General features: G+C 37.0%; 2 protein-coding genes and 1 pseudogene across 5 annotated transcripts; 1 reads left to right on the forward strand and 2 right to left on the reverse strand.

Moving 5' to 3' along the window:
* Positions 1–536: 536 nt before the first annotated feature.
* On the reverse strand, positions 537–637 carry LOC145950971 (uncharacterized; annotated as a pseudogene).
* Positions 638–2,561: 1,924 nt separating this feature from the next.
* Positions 2,562–4,945, reverse strand: LOC145950916 (uncharacterized). 4 transcript variants are annotated; one of them, XM_083062840.1, is made up of 6 exons: positions 4,781–4,945; positions 4,057–4,698; positions 3,309–3,984; positions 3,158–3,230; positions 2,982–3,077; positions 2,562–2,895 (listed from the first exon to the last, which is right to left on the reverse strand). In XM_083062840.1, exons 1-3 carry the CDS (start codon positions 4,925–4,927, stop codon positions 3,718–3,720), a joined length of 1,056 nt encoding a protein of 351 aa, XP_082918966.1. In that variant the 5' UTR covers positions 4,928–4,945; the 3' UTR covers positions 2,562–2,895; positions 2,982–3,077; positions 3,158–3,230; positions 3,309–3,717. The 4 variants fall into 4 exon arrangements, with proteins under 4 accessions (XP_082918966.1, XP_082918963.1, XP_082918965.1 ...); XM_083062837.1 differs by having other exon boundaries at positions 2,562–3,230; positions 3,309–3,413; positions 3,481–3,984; XM_083062839.1 differs by having other exon boundaries at positions 2,562–3,077.
* Positions 4,946–10,393: 5,448 nt separating this feature from the next.
* LOC145950862 (putative glutathione S-transferase parC) lies at positions 10,394–11,409 on the forward strand. The gene is made up of 2 exons (XM_083062697.1): positions 10,394–10,735; positions 10,907–11,409. Exons 1-2 carry the CDS (start codon positions 10,421–10,423, stop codon positions 11,243–11,245), a joined length of 654 nt encoding a protein of 217 aa, XP_082918823.1. The 5' UTR covers positions 10,394–10,420; the 3' UTR covers positions 11,246–11,409.
* Positions 11,410–16,384: the final 4,975 nt, after the last annotated feature.

Raw genomic sequence — 16,384 nt, forward strand, 5'->3', positions numbered from 1 at the left:
GTCAATGTCACTGCCAGTAATGTTGCAATTTATAAGATGAGTAACTTTGGCTTCATGAAAGATGTGGGACTTCAAACCCAACAATATGTTATTTTGAATTTTTGTTCTCCAGGTTTATTAGAGTACTTTCTTTCTTTGTATAACATGTGGGACTTTATACCCATATACAAAAAAATTTATTAACGTTAAACTTTCTCGTTTAGTTACTTATAATTTTTAATAGAACTATCCCAGATTCGCAAGACATTCAACAAAAAAGGTTGCATGAGTGTAATATTGCTTTGATCTTATCACAAAAATTTCAAATCCATGCAAAGTAGAATAAATTTTGTAACTAACCCCAAAACAATCTACGTCATTCTGTACTAAATTTGTAAACTTATTATCAACAAAAAAAATAGTTAAACATAACTAAAAAACTTTAATTTAGTCAATTATTCACTGCATATAAAATTAAAGTAGTTTAAATATATTAAATATATAAAATAAATTTATTTGTTTTATATATAACACTAAAAATTTTGACTAGTATTGTAAGGTCCTTTAAGGAAGAACCATATAAAAAAATTAAAGTATGCCGCTGTATTCTTTAGTAAAAGGCGAAAGAATAGTTCGCTTTGTATTTATCACACGGCTCCATGCTTACATGCTGTGGTAGGTGTCTTATTTTATAATATAGAGTTTACTTCAGTTTTGTAAGTTGCTCAATGTGGGGCTTTATCAAGACACAGACACCCTTATCTTTAAACATTTGTGATGAGTGATGACCCAACTTAACATACTAACATACTAACATAGTTTTTTTCTTTCTTCCTCATTAGTATATTAGAAATAGTTTATCTTTCATCTAATTTTCCTATTACAGTTCTTTTAGATCTCAATACCTCAAAGCAAAGGAGGTATAAGGAACTAGACCTTAGTTTAACTAATCTTGGTTTCTGCAATAAGCTTTTTTTTTAATATACTAGAAACAATGAAAGAGATTCCTAAGATTCAGCTCTATTGTACAAAGAGAAAACTACAGGTAATTGACAGAATTTAGAATGAAAAATTAGTTAATTGAAGCTCTGTAATTTTTATAGAATATGTTGATTGGCTTTCTAGGCCTGAAGTTAAGAATGTGAACAGAGGAATGCATTGCTTTGGATAGCAAGTTTATTGTTGTATTATGTATCATTTCTATGCTTAGTATTGTATTTTATTAGTTTAGTATCATATTATTGTCTGGTCATGTATATGTACTACCTATAGCATAAATGTTTAACAAAATCCATCCAACAACTTATATATAATTGAATTAAGGTAAACCAAATTAGCAACTGCACCAATCCAATTCAACTGAAATAGCAGAAGCACAAATACATTTGAGGAGCCTTAGAACAACATTGAATGTATACATTATTTCTAAGGCATAATAGAAAATATAAATATAAGATATGACATCTAATATGATTGCAAAACAGGATATTTATTACTAATTATGAATGAATATCATTTCTCAAGAGTCATGTGCTTAAACTTTGAACTCCAATAAAACTATGTCTAAATGGGTCCAATAATATGTTTAGAAGTTCATATAAAATGAGAGTGAATAAAAATAAACTTACAGTTTTTCCAAAAGCTTGTTAGTCATATCAATCCAAAAAGGATCCTTTGGGTTCATCTGTTTCAATAATTTTACTAATTTCTGAACCATTTGGCATAAACTTGAATATCTATTCATATTTCCACCTTCCTAGCCCAGAGGCAAAAACATAAAATGTACCAGCTAAAAGCTAATCGAAAATAAAGGAAATTACATGGCCTTAGAAAATATAAATAATAAATACCATGAATTATGCATAATATTTTCTACCATGAATGTGATAGCGTTACATTAACAGATTTTACCTTCCTCAAAATAAGCTTCTTTTCATGAAACCTTAGCTTTCTTATTGTTTTTAACTTTCATCAGAATACACACAACCAAATAATCAATGAAGGACATCTTCACAATATTAGACAGAATATCCAACAATTTTTTAGCATACTATAGTACAGTCTAAAGCATGCAACACAGTCATCTGCATGAAAATCAACCAAGAACATACTCAAGCTTGAACTAGTGAGGGTGGTTTCGAGTCTTTTGACCAAGAAAAATAGGTGACATATGGAGTTAAAACATTTTAGATTAAAAAAAAAAAGGGATGTCAATGTTAATCACTAGTACAGAAAGGGTCTTTTACGTCGTGTATTTTGACCCTTTTACGTCGGAAAAGGGTCCGACGTTAATACGGGAGTCGTAAATTTACGTCGCCTCTGAAAGACGACGTAAATTTACGTCGGAGATTATTCCCGACCGACGTAAAAAGGGGCAAAATCATGCCACAATTTTACGTCGGACGTGGCCTTGTCCGACGTAAATTTACGTCGGTCATTAAAATGACCGACGTAAATTTACGTCGGACAAGGCCACGTCCGACGTAAATTGTGGGAGTTTTTTTTTAAAAAACGTTTATAAATTGATATACCCAACACCTGCATATAAATATAATCCAGAATACTAACTCTAAACCAGGCAGTCCAGAATAGAAATTCAAATTGTATTTCAAAATTGAATGACAAAAAGAAAATAATATATAAATCTTAAAAAACATAAATTATGACAATGTAAATCCTATTATCCTAAAAAAGCTATAAAACATGTTTGTCAATGCTATCTAACTAACTAAACTAACTAACTATCAAACTATAAACATAATATCTAACTAACTATCAAACTATAAACATAATATCTAACTAACTATCAAACTATAAACATAATATCTAACTAACTAAACTTAGAAAAAAATTTGCCCATTGTTCTCTTATCTTGAGCAACTCATCTTCGGGCAATGGAGATGGATCTTGAAAGACCTGAAAGGGTAATTTAAGTGTCATTAATATGCAATGTTAATTATTCTAAAGGTAAATATAGTTAAATAAATTTTGATATGAATTACCTGCGCCCAAGAATCAATAATACCCGCAGAAACTATGGCTTTCATCCAATACATGATGTAATAGCCACATTCAAACGAGTCTTGTTGCTTATTACACTAAAATGAGAAACAAATAACTATTAATTCCAAAGTCAATAAATTTAAATATTATTGATTGTATGAATTTATTTGCTAACCTTAGGGTATATGAAATGCAATGACTTTGATGATCTGGCTCTTCCACTTAATATATTAGCTCCAGACACGATTCTAATTAATTGAAATAAAAACAAATGTTAGCCAATATATATAATTAGTTTTAAAACATAATGAAAAAAATTTAGTTACCCATGTAATTGGATTTTAATTTCATGGCTTGGTTTTCGATGAAGTGAACAAAACCACACCACGGTATATTCCTTAGGAATGATTACCATTAACTGCCAATGGGACCTACATTGTATGACAAACAAATCAGTTAAAAAATTACCATGATTAAAAAACCAATTAAAAAACTAACCCGTCAATGTATGGAGCCATGTATATATGTCTTCTTGAGTCACTCATCCATGTTTGCATATATTGTTGGATCTGGACCTGAGTGTTTCCTGATTTTTGGATGGATTGAGGCTCAATAAATCCATATACTTCTGCTTGTGCTTGCTCCACACTCAATTTATCCATGTACCTAACACAAATAATTATTATAAGTTAAATGTAATTATTGTAAATTTAGACTCATAAAAGAAAATATGACTTACATGGCCCACAACTGTATGACAGATATATTTAACATGCAGTTTCCCCCAACAATCTCTAATGCATCAGGCAGAGATATGTATAGTGGAACATCAGAGCTATCAACTCCAAAAACTCTAATCTCCCACTGCAATTGAATTGGATGCTTCTTTATTCGTGGTAATTTGATTAGAAGCATAGATATGGGATCATCCTCAGCTTCTGCGATATTGGCATCATGAACATGAGGTTCTCTCATGACCTCCTTACCACGATTGATAAAATCCTAAATAAATAATCAAAATTAGTTAAACAATAATAGAATTATAAGAATCTAAAAGAGCAATAATATAATTACCTTTGCCCGTGCTGAAAGCGGCATGACCAAACGTTTTGGCCAAGCTAAGAATGTGCCGGTTGCCTGCCCCACTAGTTGAACCTCTGTATTGGGCAAAGGCACTGGAGCAGCAGCATCTTGAACTTGGTCAACCACAACCCGTGTCCAGTCTGGCTGTAGAGGGACACCATGGATGGTTGAGCCACCCTCAAATACTCGGCCAATAGCCACTAACCGTGGGGGGTCATCCTCAACATATAACTCACACTGGTTTGGTACATCAGTGTGAGTCTGATCCGGTGAGGGATCTGGAGCAGCACAACTCCCTTTAGTGCTGACTCGAACACCATCATGAGCAACTGCAGTCTGTTGCTGAGAACGAGCCAAAAGTTCAAACTTCTGTTCAAACTGTTTTCCAATATTCTTCAGTTTCTCTTCAAACTCCATCTTCAATCTCTGCTCCAATTCCTGTATAACCTCTTGACTGCAAGAGTTGACAGTGCTCCTCGATGATCGGCCACCAAAGAAATCTCGGTGGCTCCAAGAACCACCAACACCACGCACACGACCTCCGTGCTCTGGCTTTCCTATGGCCGTTGTGAGGATATCATTCCGACCATCAGAAACAAATGAGCCCTGGGTGCTCTGCTCAACTAAACCCTCCTACAACAATAAGAAAGATTAAAAATTCTTATGAATTAAATGAGTTGAAATGAAGAGTCTTAGTTTGTATATTTTTACTTACTATTTTACTAGCAACGACTCTTGCAGACTCAGAAGTCATTTGCCCATCTGGTTTTTTCCGGGCTGCTATCCACATCTCATGGCGGGGAGGTGACTCTACACGGTCAGCATCCTCAACCCCTGCTGCCTGTGCCTTAGCCTTCTTCATTTGCTTTTTTTTTCTTTCATATCCCCCTCATCAGTGATCTGGTACTTTAGACAGGGAGTCTCATTTTGGCGCTCTCCAAATACATACTCCCGTGTCAAAAAAGTCTTGAAGTCTCTCCACCTAGTGGCAAGGGCAGATAACATCTTCCTCCTCATGCCCTCAGTGTTGGGAATGTCAAAATTTTGCTATGAAAATAACAACAAATAATAAATAATGTATTTTAGTTATATAATATTGAAAGGATGTGAAAGTATATACCTGAATATCCTGCCACATGAGGTTCTTGTCAACCTCCTGAACGTCATCCCATGATGGAATGATAATAGAAACATGTCGTCGAGCTAAGACTCCCAAATAGCTCTTAAACTTGGCAGCATTTGGGCCTGATGCCTTTCCAGAACGAGGATCCACCTCAACCGGTGTCCTCTCCTTGGCAATGCGCCCAGCTGTCAACCCAGACAATCGGGTGACAGATCTACCTTCCCTCCTTCCACTGCCAGACCCAGAATCCTCCATAATCCTGAAAAAATTAAACTGTCATTATTAAAACAATGAATTAACTGAATAGACAAATAAAGTAAAAAAGATAATAATAATATAGCAACAAAATAACTAATAAAAAAATAAATAATACATAAACAGAAACCTATTAGGTTGGAATGTAAACTATTGACTCAGTTATTCATAAATTTTCTAACCTAAACTACAACCCTAAAAAATCGATGGTAAACTAAAGGTCAATGCCTAAAACTCTTCTTTAATGCATCTAGAACGGCCCGTACTGAAACTAGAATGGGCCGTTCCAGATCAAAAAATTACAACAACAAATTTCCAGCAGAACGGGCCGTTCTCCTTGCAGAACGGCCCGTACTGCTTGCAGAACGGCCCGTTCTGCAAGGAGAACGGCCCGTTCTGCAAGGAGAACGGCCCGTTCTGCAAGGAGAACGACCCGTTCCAGCGGAACAAATAGCAAAAAAAAAACAAAATAATTACGGGGACAACAAACTAACCTCAAACGACCAACGTGCAGACACTTAGAGACTTGGATACGTTGAATGTAGCACTAAACGCAGTGGGAGACTCAGAAATTCAGAGAAAATGAGAGAGGTTGTTTGTAAATTGTGAGCGCGGGAATGGAAAATACGAAGGTGGGGAATATAGGGCCATTTTTTACGTCGGGCTTCGATGTTCCGACGTAAATTTACGTCGGGTTTCATTGCTCCGACGTAAATTTACGTCGGATTATGGGGGTTGCGACGTAAATTTACGTCGGACTAGAGGTGGTCCGACGTAAATTTACGTCGCAGTATGAGACTACGACGTTAATTCCCACATTTACGTCGGACTAGGGGGGGTCCGACGTAAATTAGTCTCCTCTTAATTACGAAACTGCCACCGCGTTTTTACAACGTCGGTGTTTACTGTTTCCGACGTAAATTGGGTGACGTAAATACCCTTTTTTGCACTAGTGAATAAACAACTCATTTTAGTTGAAACATGCAAAATGATCCCTTCTTATTTGCCCACAAAAAAGTATTAACCATCAAGAGGGACACAAAAAAGAAAAGAAAAGAAAATAGGAAAGTTGTAAACTTCAAATCAAGTACATATTTCTACAAAATTAATGCAAAAAAAAAAAAAAGATTTGTGAAACGACATAATTAAGCTCACTCTAAAAGTAACACATCTTTAATCAAGGGAATTCAGGGCCTGAATTGGATAGTGAAAGAAGCTAAAAGTGTTGTGGCTACAAAAGCATGAATCGAGAGAGAGAGAAAGACAATAAGACACTTGTTCTAGTTTCATAAAAGAAATTATTTACTCTGAAGTGAGCCAAAATCGACGTTCTAGAAGACGCTAAAATAATAACAAGTATTTTTAAAAATGGGTCACTTTATGGGTCTCATCATGGTTGGTATGATTGGTATTGTAATTGATTATTGAGTTTGATAAAAGTATAATTTTTTTTAATATTTTTAATAATAAAAAAGTATAATAATCTATCAATATAGAAATGAAGGTAGTTATTAAAAGAGATATTCACTTTATATATTAGTAATTAGTAATAAAATAAAGGAAATAAGTTATACAATAAATATTTTCTTCCATAACTTCACTCCACCATATTTTTATATACAAGTTTTATAAAATAAAATTAAATTTTTATATTTTTATATAATTATATAATAGAATAATCTATTAATGTAAGAAACTATAACGATATCATAAAATATTAATCAAATTAATTTTAAATGATTTCAATTTTAAAGTAAAAATAATTATAAAACTTACATAAAAATAAATATGATTATATGCTAAAAAGGTAATGAATGTTAGGAGGGGAAAATAGCTCATTAGCGAAGTGAACAACTCTTACAACAATTTTTTTCTCTCTAAAATATCATAAATAGTAATTATATAAATTATTATTAATTATTATGTTAATATAAGAAATGTAATTAAACATAATTTTACATTAAAAAATGTTAATATTTTTATGTAAATATTTTTAAAGTAAAATATTCAAAAATTTCTAACCTAAAAAATTTTCATCTAAAATAATATTCTTATAAAATAAAAATAATAATGAATTAATATTGTAAATTGTAACAATATCTTAAAACATTAATTACATTAATTATTAATTATTTTGGTTTTAAAATAAATTTAAATGAAAAAAATACATATAAAATTAGTATATATAAAAGAAATAACTTCTTTCACAACTATTTTTCTCAAAAATTCATTAATTACATTAATTTTAAATTATTGTATTTTTAAAGTAAAACTAATTATAAAATTTGCATAGGAAATAATTGTGATTATTTGCTAAAAATAATGTATTCTTTATCTTTGATAGATCAAATTACTTATCAATGTAGAGTAGCAAAGCGAGAATAGTAGAAAGCAAAGTCATCATTCAAGCGAGAATGCAGCCCTTTTCAGTTCCTTTTCCGTGAAATTTGATATCTTTATCTTGTTTTCATACTTTTATACACTTTTAACAGAATGTGACAACAATTTTCAATATGTTAAGGTATAAAACATTCATTTGAACATTTAAACTTATTAATCATAATAAATAATATTGTTAGTTATAGTTTGTATGTCTTGTCTGATTAGTTTCGTCTTACAAATGTTATTTTGTCTTACCTAGTCTAAAACAATGACTTTTAGAACATGTTTTCTTACTAAAAGAATATAGTGTTTGTTATCTTTAAAACTTATAAAATATGAGGGATATAAAATCATCTTTTGACTTAATATTGTTACACTTTACAATTCAACAAATGTAGTAGTAAAACATAAATTTGGTTACCTAAGACTAACATGCAAACAATGCCTAAATATATGTGGAATAATATCTATATGCATAAAATTTCATCAACATCTAAAATACTCCCTCCATTTTTTTTCATAGTCGTTTAAGGTTTTGCACGGGAATTAAGGAAATCATTGATATTTTAGTTTTCAAAAATATTTATTACTTACTTTCCTATTTTACCTTTTTTTTTGCATTTTTTAGACTGTTGAACTACTCCATTAAATAGTTGTCCCTTTTTTTGTTTTTTTATAGTATTTTGTTGGGAACATATTGCTCTTATAAATGCACATTAACTTTATATGAGTAGTTAGAGAAAAATTAGGTAGACATTAAAAATAAATACACACATTGTTCAAGAAACATGTATTAATTATCAAGGGTAAAAATGGAAGAAAAAAATTAATAACTCATTGATTTTAGTAATATGACAATGAAAAAAAAAATAACAAACTCTGACAAAATGACTATGAAAACAAAACGGAGGGAGTAATAGGTAAATCCCTCACAGGGATTACAACTATAATTATTCAGTTATATAATTACAATAAACTAGTTGTCAATCAAGTAATAATATAAGAGACTAGCTACACCCAAGTAGCTATAACAACTTCGTCATCCTCCAACATGGCTTTCAACATATACTCTTCCTCCAACCTATCATTACTCTACTCCTATATCAAGTATGATCATCAAAATTCAACCACAAAAGAACATACAAGGGTAAGATTACAAAAAATATCATAACAAGTGCAAAAGTTAAATATACTACACTATCAACATCAAATCATCAACTTACAATACAACATACCACAACTCAGTATATCAATTTCATTTGTGAAATTTACAACTATTCAACACAACTGTTAGAAAAGAAGGATTATCCATGAATGGGACAAATTGGATACTAAATTTTTTTTCTTCTAAATCTTCTTGATTTAAAAACTTTTCTAAGACTTTCCAATGGAGCATATTGATATATAGCTATTTATAGGTTTTGGTATTGAGATATCTTGTGCATTCAATGTCAGATTTTGGATTTGAGAATCAACATGTAAGTATTTATAATTATTGGGTCAAGTCTAATATGTAACTGTATTAAGTTTTTTATATGAGTCTAATTTATTTAATATCTGTGATAAATGGATATTAAGTTAGAGTTTCAAAAATTGAAAGGAAAGAATTCCATTGGACTTCTTTCATTAGACTCTTATAAGTTCTATGACTGTCATTAATATTTTGCTCCATCTAAAAAGTAGTAATGTCATAAAAGAATTTTGATGAAAGAGTTATTCTTAACGTACATAGCTAAATATATAACTATTATTGTGATAACAAATTTACCAAAAAAAATATAAAAAAATAAGTGATTTATGATAATCAATAAACTTTAATTTAATATTTTAAATTTTAGTATTGATCTACGTATATAATTCTATCATAATTTTCCCAATGTCACAGTAAAACAAGTTATGTGCAGATTTATCCATATAAGTCGAGAACTTACTTATCAATTACTACACTGCGGGCTTTGAATAATTTATTTTTCAAAAAAATAAATAAATAAATACTCACAGAAAAAGAAAATAAGAAAAAAAAGTGAAATAGATTTCTTTAAAAGTTAAAATCGATTTAAATGAAAATTAATTTATAAAATTTTTCTCATGTCTTCTATAAAATTTGTTCTAATTTATTTCTAAGTTAATTTTAGTTAAAAAAATCATTTTATGTACTTTATTTTTATTTTTGAAATATTTAAAGACAAGCTTATTTAAAGATGTCCAAAATAATTACTTCTTCTGTTAACTACTATAAATTGCATACTATAGAAAGATGTTCTAAGTAATTAAACCTTTGAATATGACGTAAGAAATGACATCAATTTAAAGTCATGAATCATTTTCAAAGCAATGAAGCTGAATTGACTACTATATGCATTACATATAAATTTATTACTTCTTTACCTTCATGCAAAGTTGGTATATATATAAACAATTTTGGGGTGACGTAAGCAGTGACCACAACTTAAATGACCAAATCAATGACACCCTTAAGGTTCTTGCATATAAATTTACATATCCGAGGTAATATCTTCTTAACCCTATCTAACTATTCCATAGCCTTGCTTCAATTAGTAGTTTTTTTTTCTTCTTTCACGTGATTAGTTGAGAATGGCAGAAGAGGTGGTTTTGTTGGATATACATGCTAGTATGTTTGGTATGAGAGTTAGGATTGCATTGGCAGAAAAAGGTGTTAAGTATGTGTATAAGGAAGAAAGCATAGGGAACAAGAGTCCTTTGCTTCTTAAGAACAACCCCATTCACAAGCAAACTCCAGTTCTAATTCACAATGGAAAACCCATTTGTGAGTCTCTCAATATTGTTGAGTATATTGATGAGTTTTGGAAGGACAAAGCTCCATTATTGCCCTCTCATCCTTATCATAGAGCTCAAGCTAGGTTCTGGGCTGATTTTATTGATAAAAAGGTAGTTTTTTTTTTTTTAAAAAAAGTTAATCTGTACTACTAAATTTAACTTTTCCCTTTTTTCAAAACCTCTTGAATTGTTCCCCCAAAACAAGTATTTGTCTAATGATGAAATTGTCTTAAATGAGTTATTTACATTAACTAATGTCTATGGAAAGTATTTATGACGCAGGTGCAAGAAGCTGGGAGTGAGTTATGGGCCTCAAAGGTAGATCAACAGGAGAAGGCCCGAAAGGAATTGAAGGAAAGGTTGAAGCAACTAGAAGAGGTTCTTGGAGACAAGCCATATTTTGGGGGTGACTCATTTGGGTTTCTTGATGTTGCTTTAATCCCTTTCCATCAATGCTTTTATGCTTATGAGATAGTGGGTAGATTCAAATTGGACTGTCCCAAACTCATAGCATGGGCCAAGAGATGTTTGCAGAGGGAAAGTGTGTCCACATCCCTTGCTAGTGAAAAGGACATCTATGAGTTTATTTTGGACTATAGGAAAACTCATGGGTTGGACTAGGAGACATCATGGGATACAAACTTGAGCATGAATTATACGTAGTAAGAACTAAGGAATATGTGGAATCTGTTAAAGATCAACTAATTGATAAGAAATTTTATGTTTAAATTTTATTATTGTTATTTTACAAGAGAATGTGTTTGTACCAAATAAATTAGGAATATATGTGTTTGCACTTTTATTTTTTATTTTTATTGTGAGACAAGGTCAATGTTAGTCAAATATGGAATTTCAAAGTTGGTATGTCATATGTAACGACCCGCCATAGTCTCTACACTTTGTGGAATCGCACTACTACTAGCAAACTAAGAGAAATATTAAGCTGGATAACTCATACATACAGGTATAGGTAAGAATAAAAATAACTAAGTTTCTGTATACAAAATAGAACACCATTGTACTATTCGTACCGCGAAGCCGAGCTCGAAGCTCGGCATCATAGCGTAGATCGGCATCGGACGCGCGCTATACAACATCGGCCAAGACAAAGCCCACTATCTGAACCAGTCACAACTGACCTCAAGCCCAAGGCCCAGATAAACCCTAATTCACACTAAGGTACGTGCATTACTTATGCGAGACCCATACATCCACAAACACTAACTTTAGCATCAGAGTCTCTTTTGCAGGTACCACCCCACTTTGGAACAGCAAGCGTACCCAGCGAAGGAGGCTCACCAATCTTGCCCAGCAGATCGTCCCTACGACTGATCTCCGGTAAGAACATTTGGCTCCCACCGTGGGGCCGATCAAGACATCTCTTATCGGCCACGCTTATGGTTTTCACCCGAAGCCATAGTAGACGAGCAGCAGACGACCAAGATCGCGCAACAAGAATGGAAGGTGAAGCAACATCAAGGAGACTGGTCGAGCAAGTCGAGCAAATACGGCAACAACACGCCGTCGACCTGGAGAACATCCGTGCTAGGCATGAAACTGACCTAGCGGCGTTGCGTGCCAAGAACGAGCGCATTCGCGCCCAGCTTCGTCGGCGCCCTTCTAATCAACCCCCTCAACCGAGTAATCAAAACAAGGAAGAGGGGCACTCGATTTCCCAGCCACCAACTGCACCCAGGGCACCGACCCATAGGTCTACTATACATCAGTCACACGTGCCGACGAACAGGTCAGACCATGAAGTCAGCATTGCGCCCGTCCAAGTCCCAGGGCATAGGACGAGCATCCGCCGCCACCCTTTCGTTGACGGCATCATGGAGACGCCCTTGCCTTTTAGATGGAAGCCTCTCAACATCGACCGTTACGATGGCACTGCCGACCTAGATGAGCACGTCGATCTGTACATCACACAGGTAAACCTATACACTAATGAGGACGTTATTCTGTGTAGGGTTTTTCTGACCTCGCTCAAGGGAGCAATACTCGCCTGGTATACTCAATTGTCGGCGGGGTCAATTGACAACTTCAACACTCTGGTGAGGCGATTCACGGCACAGTACGCAACGAGTCGGCTTCACCACATCACGTCAGCCGCCTTGGCCAGCCTCAAACAGGGCGACGACAAACCGTTGAGGGCGTTCATGGAGCGCTTTGCTAGCACCTCGGTCAAGATCTGCAACCTAAATCTCGAGGTCGCCCTTCACGCCATGCTCATGGAGCTTAAGCCAGGATCTTTCTTTGATAGCCTGTGTCGACGACCTCCCCAAGACATGGATGAACTCTGTGCCTGAGCTACAGGCTACATTCAGATGGAAGAGCACACTGCCTTTCGCGACCAAGTTCGTGGAAAATCACAGGCGAAGCCGGACCACAACCACAAAGATAAGATGAAAGTCACCAACAATAGCCAGTTCAAGAAGGCAGCTAGGGCAAACAAAGGAGGGAGGTATGACTTCTACACCCCCCTGAATGCGCCTCGAGTACACATCCTGGAAGAGGCCAACAACAACAATCTACTCACTCTGCCACCACCTAGACACAGTCCCAACAGTGCGGACAAATCCAAGCATTGACGGTACCATAGAAACTATGGCCATAGGATCGAGGAGTGCTGCACACTCAGAAATCGTATAGAGGAACTCGTCTAGGGGGGGCACCTCGGACAATACGTCCAACGGCAGCAAGGTCACAGAGGAGGCTACCACGAACGAGGATGAGGACGAGGCCGAGGTTCCGGGACTCGCACAGACCAACCCTCCGGTTCTCAGCAAAACACTGGCGATGCAGTGCAGGCCGAGGTAAGTCAAGATACAAGGTTAGCTCCCTTGCGAGGAGTTATCAATACAATTGCAGGTGGCTTTGTAGGGGGAGGCTCTAGTAGCTCGGCGCGTAAACGACATTTGCGCAGCATCAACAACGTCCATTCTGCCACCTCGGCCCCGCACCACAACACATCACCAATCACCTTCACCAACAATGACTACACTGGCATCTGTCCAAACCAGGATGATCCCATGGTCATCGCCGTAGAAGTTGCCAACTGGGAAGTCCACAAGATGCTGATCGACCAAGGAAGCTCGGCTGATATCCTATATTGGTCGACGTTCCTAAGGTTAGACATCCCCCACTCCCTTATCCAATCTCACATAGAACCCCTAGTCGGTTTTGTAGGTGAACAAGTTCACACTCGAGGGTACGTGGATCTGTTGACAACCTTCGGGACCCCTCCTGACTCAAGGAGGATCATGGTCAGATACCTCCTCGTGGAGGCCAACACATCCTACAACATCATCATCGGCAGACCTACACTGAACCAGCTCGGAGCCGTGGTGTCCACTCCACACCTGACGATGAAGTTCTCAGGGAGCAATGGCAAGATCATCTTTGTCAGAGAAAATCAGAAGACAGCTCGGCAATGTTATGCTGAAAGCTTGAAGGTCTCACCATCCGAGGAGCGCCACAAAGGTGACCCTCCTACAGTACCTCACATAGCCCAGGTCGACATCACGGACCTGGACCCAAGGTCAGAATCCCAAGACGAACGACCAAGCCCCATCGACGAGCTTGATGACCTTCAAGTCAGTAAACTCCCTAGACAATGTACAAAGATAAGTCGGAAACTAAACCCAGAGTTACGACAACGGCTCGTTGAGGAGATCTCTAAAAACATCGACCTCTTCGCATGGTCAAGCGCATACATGCCAGGTATTGATCCTAATCTCATCTTTCACAGGTTAGCCATCCACAAGGAAGCTAAGCCGGTCTCCCAGAGAAAAAGGAAAGTCGGCGGAGAACAACGCGATGCCATCATCACTGAAACACAAAAGCTGCTAAATGCGGGTTTCATCCGTGAAGTCAGATACACCATGTGGCTGGCAAACGTGGTACTGGTAAAAAAGAACTCGGGGAAGTGGCGCATGTGTGTCGACTATACCGACCTCAACAAAGCATGCCCCAAAGACTCGTACCCCCTACCGAGTATCGACAGGTTGGTTGACGGCGCTTCCGGCCATGCTCTCCTCAGCTTCCTTGACGCATACTCGGGATACAATCAAATCATGATGTACCCACTAGACGAGGAGCATACAGCCTTCATCACCGACCATGCAAATTTTTGCTATTGCATGATGCCTTTCGGCCTCAAAAATGCCGGAGCCACTTACTAGCGTCTGATGGACAAGGTATTCCACCAGCAAATTGGAAGGAACATGGAGGTGTACGTGGACGACATGGTTGTCAAGACATTGTCAGCTGAGGCTCATGTCGCTGACTTGGCCGAGGTGTTCAGCCAGATCAAAAAACACAACATGCGCCTCAACCCAGAGAAGTGTGTTTTCGGCATTCAGGGAGGTTGATTTATGGGTTTTATGATCACCAGCAGGGGCATTGAAGCCAACCCAGAGAAGTGCAAAGCTATTATCCAGATGCAGAGTCCCTAGACTGTCAAGGACGTCCAACGCTTAGCAGGACGGTTAGTCTCCCTTTCCCGCTTCATCCCCAGGTTGGCAGAGAGAGCAGGGCTCATCTTCACCCTACTGCAGAAGCCAAAGAATTTCGAATGGACTGACCAGTGTGAAGAGGCTTTCAAGAGCTTCAAAATATTCCTCACCACTCCGCCAGTCCTTTAGAGGCCGGATCATCACTCCGACCTCCTCCTCTATCTAGCTGTGGCAGAGAGCGCCATCAGCACGGTTATCGTACAAGAACACCACAAAGTGCAAATACCGATTTACTTCATCAGCCGAGTCCTTCAAGACATGGAGAAACGATATCAAATGATCGAGAAGCTCGCACTAGCACTCGTCACCGCATCTCGGCACCTCCAGCCTTACTTTCAAACTCACCAGGTGCTCATCAAAACAAACTACCTGATCAAGCAGATCTTGAGAAAGTCGGAGCTCGCCAGACGAATGATAGCATGGTCAGTAGAGCTGTCCGAGTTCGGCATCAAATATGAAAGTCATGGCCCCTTGAAAGCTCAATACCTGGCAGATTTTGTGGCTGAGCTCACCCCAACCTCGGCTGAAAAACAACAGGTATGGACTTTACACGTCGATGGATCCTCCAATTCTAAAGGTGGTGGTGCAGGTATCATTTTGGAGGGACCGAATAAGGTCACCGTAGAGCAATCTCTCAAATTTGGCTTCAAGGTGACCAATAACCAAGCGGAGTATGAAGCGTTTCTGGTAGGGCTAAGGTTGGCTCGCGACCTCGGAGCGTAGAGAGTGAGTCGCAACAGCGACTCAAAGCTCATGGTGGAGCAACTCAGCGGGGCATACCAGAACAAGGACACCCTTCTGCAGAGGTACTTCCATGCAGCATCACAGAAGATCTCATCCTTCGACGAGTTTACAATATACCATGTGCCTCGGGAGTAGAATGACAGAGTCGATCTCTTGTCCAAGCTCGCCAATACAAAACGCCCCGGGAAATATTGGACCATCATACAGGAGACTTTGAACTTGCCCAGCCTAGATGACAAGGTTGTCAATGCCAGTGACAACGTAGAATGAGGATGGATGACAGGTATTTGGAACTACTTAAAGGAAGGAACTCTACTCGAAGATAAAGACGAAGCTCGGAAGATGAGGGTGAGGTCAGCCAAATTCATCATCATTGGCGACAAACTGTTCAAATGTGGCATCTCCACTCCTCTGTTGAAATGCTTAGCAGAGTTCCAGACCACCTATGTCATCGAGGAGATCCACCGGGGGATCTGTGGAATGCATTATGGGGCCCTCT

This window comes from Cajanus cajan, chromosome 8 (genome assembly GCF_000230855.2).
Source record: "Cajanus cajan strain Asha chromosome 8, NIPB_CcT2T_4, whole genome shotgun sequence".
NCBI classification, from domain to species: Eukaryota; Viridiplantae; Streptophyta; class Magnoliopsida; order Fabales; family Fabaceae; genus Cajanus; species Cajanus cajan.

Bases quoted from the DNA above. Each gene is read 5' to 3' on its own strand.
- LOC145950916 (XM_083062837.1), bottom strand. From the start codon at position 4,927: ATGAAGAAGGCTAAGGCACAGGCAGCAGGGGTTGAGGATGCTGACCGT. The intron at 4,699-4,780 runs GTAAGTAAAAAT...TTATTGTTGTAG, and splicing joins GAGTCGTTGCTAGTAAAATA to GAGGGTTTAGTTGAGCAGAG. The intron at 3,985-4,056 runs GTAATTATATTA...TTATTTATTTAG, and splicing joins CGCTTTCAGCACGGGCAAAG to GATTTTATCAATCGTGGTAA.
- LOC145950862 (XM_083062697.1), top strand. From the start codon at position 10,421: ATGGCAGAAGAGGTGGTTTTGTTGGATATACATGCTAGTATGTTTGGT. The intron at 10,736-10,906 runs GTAGTTTTTTTT...TTTATGACGCAG, and splicing joins CTGATTTTATTGATAAAAAG to GTGCAAGAAGCTGGGAGTGA.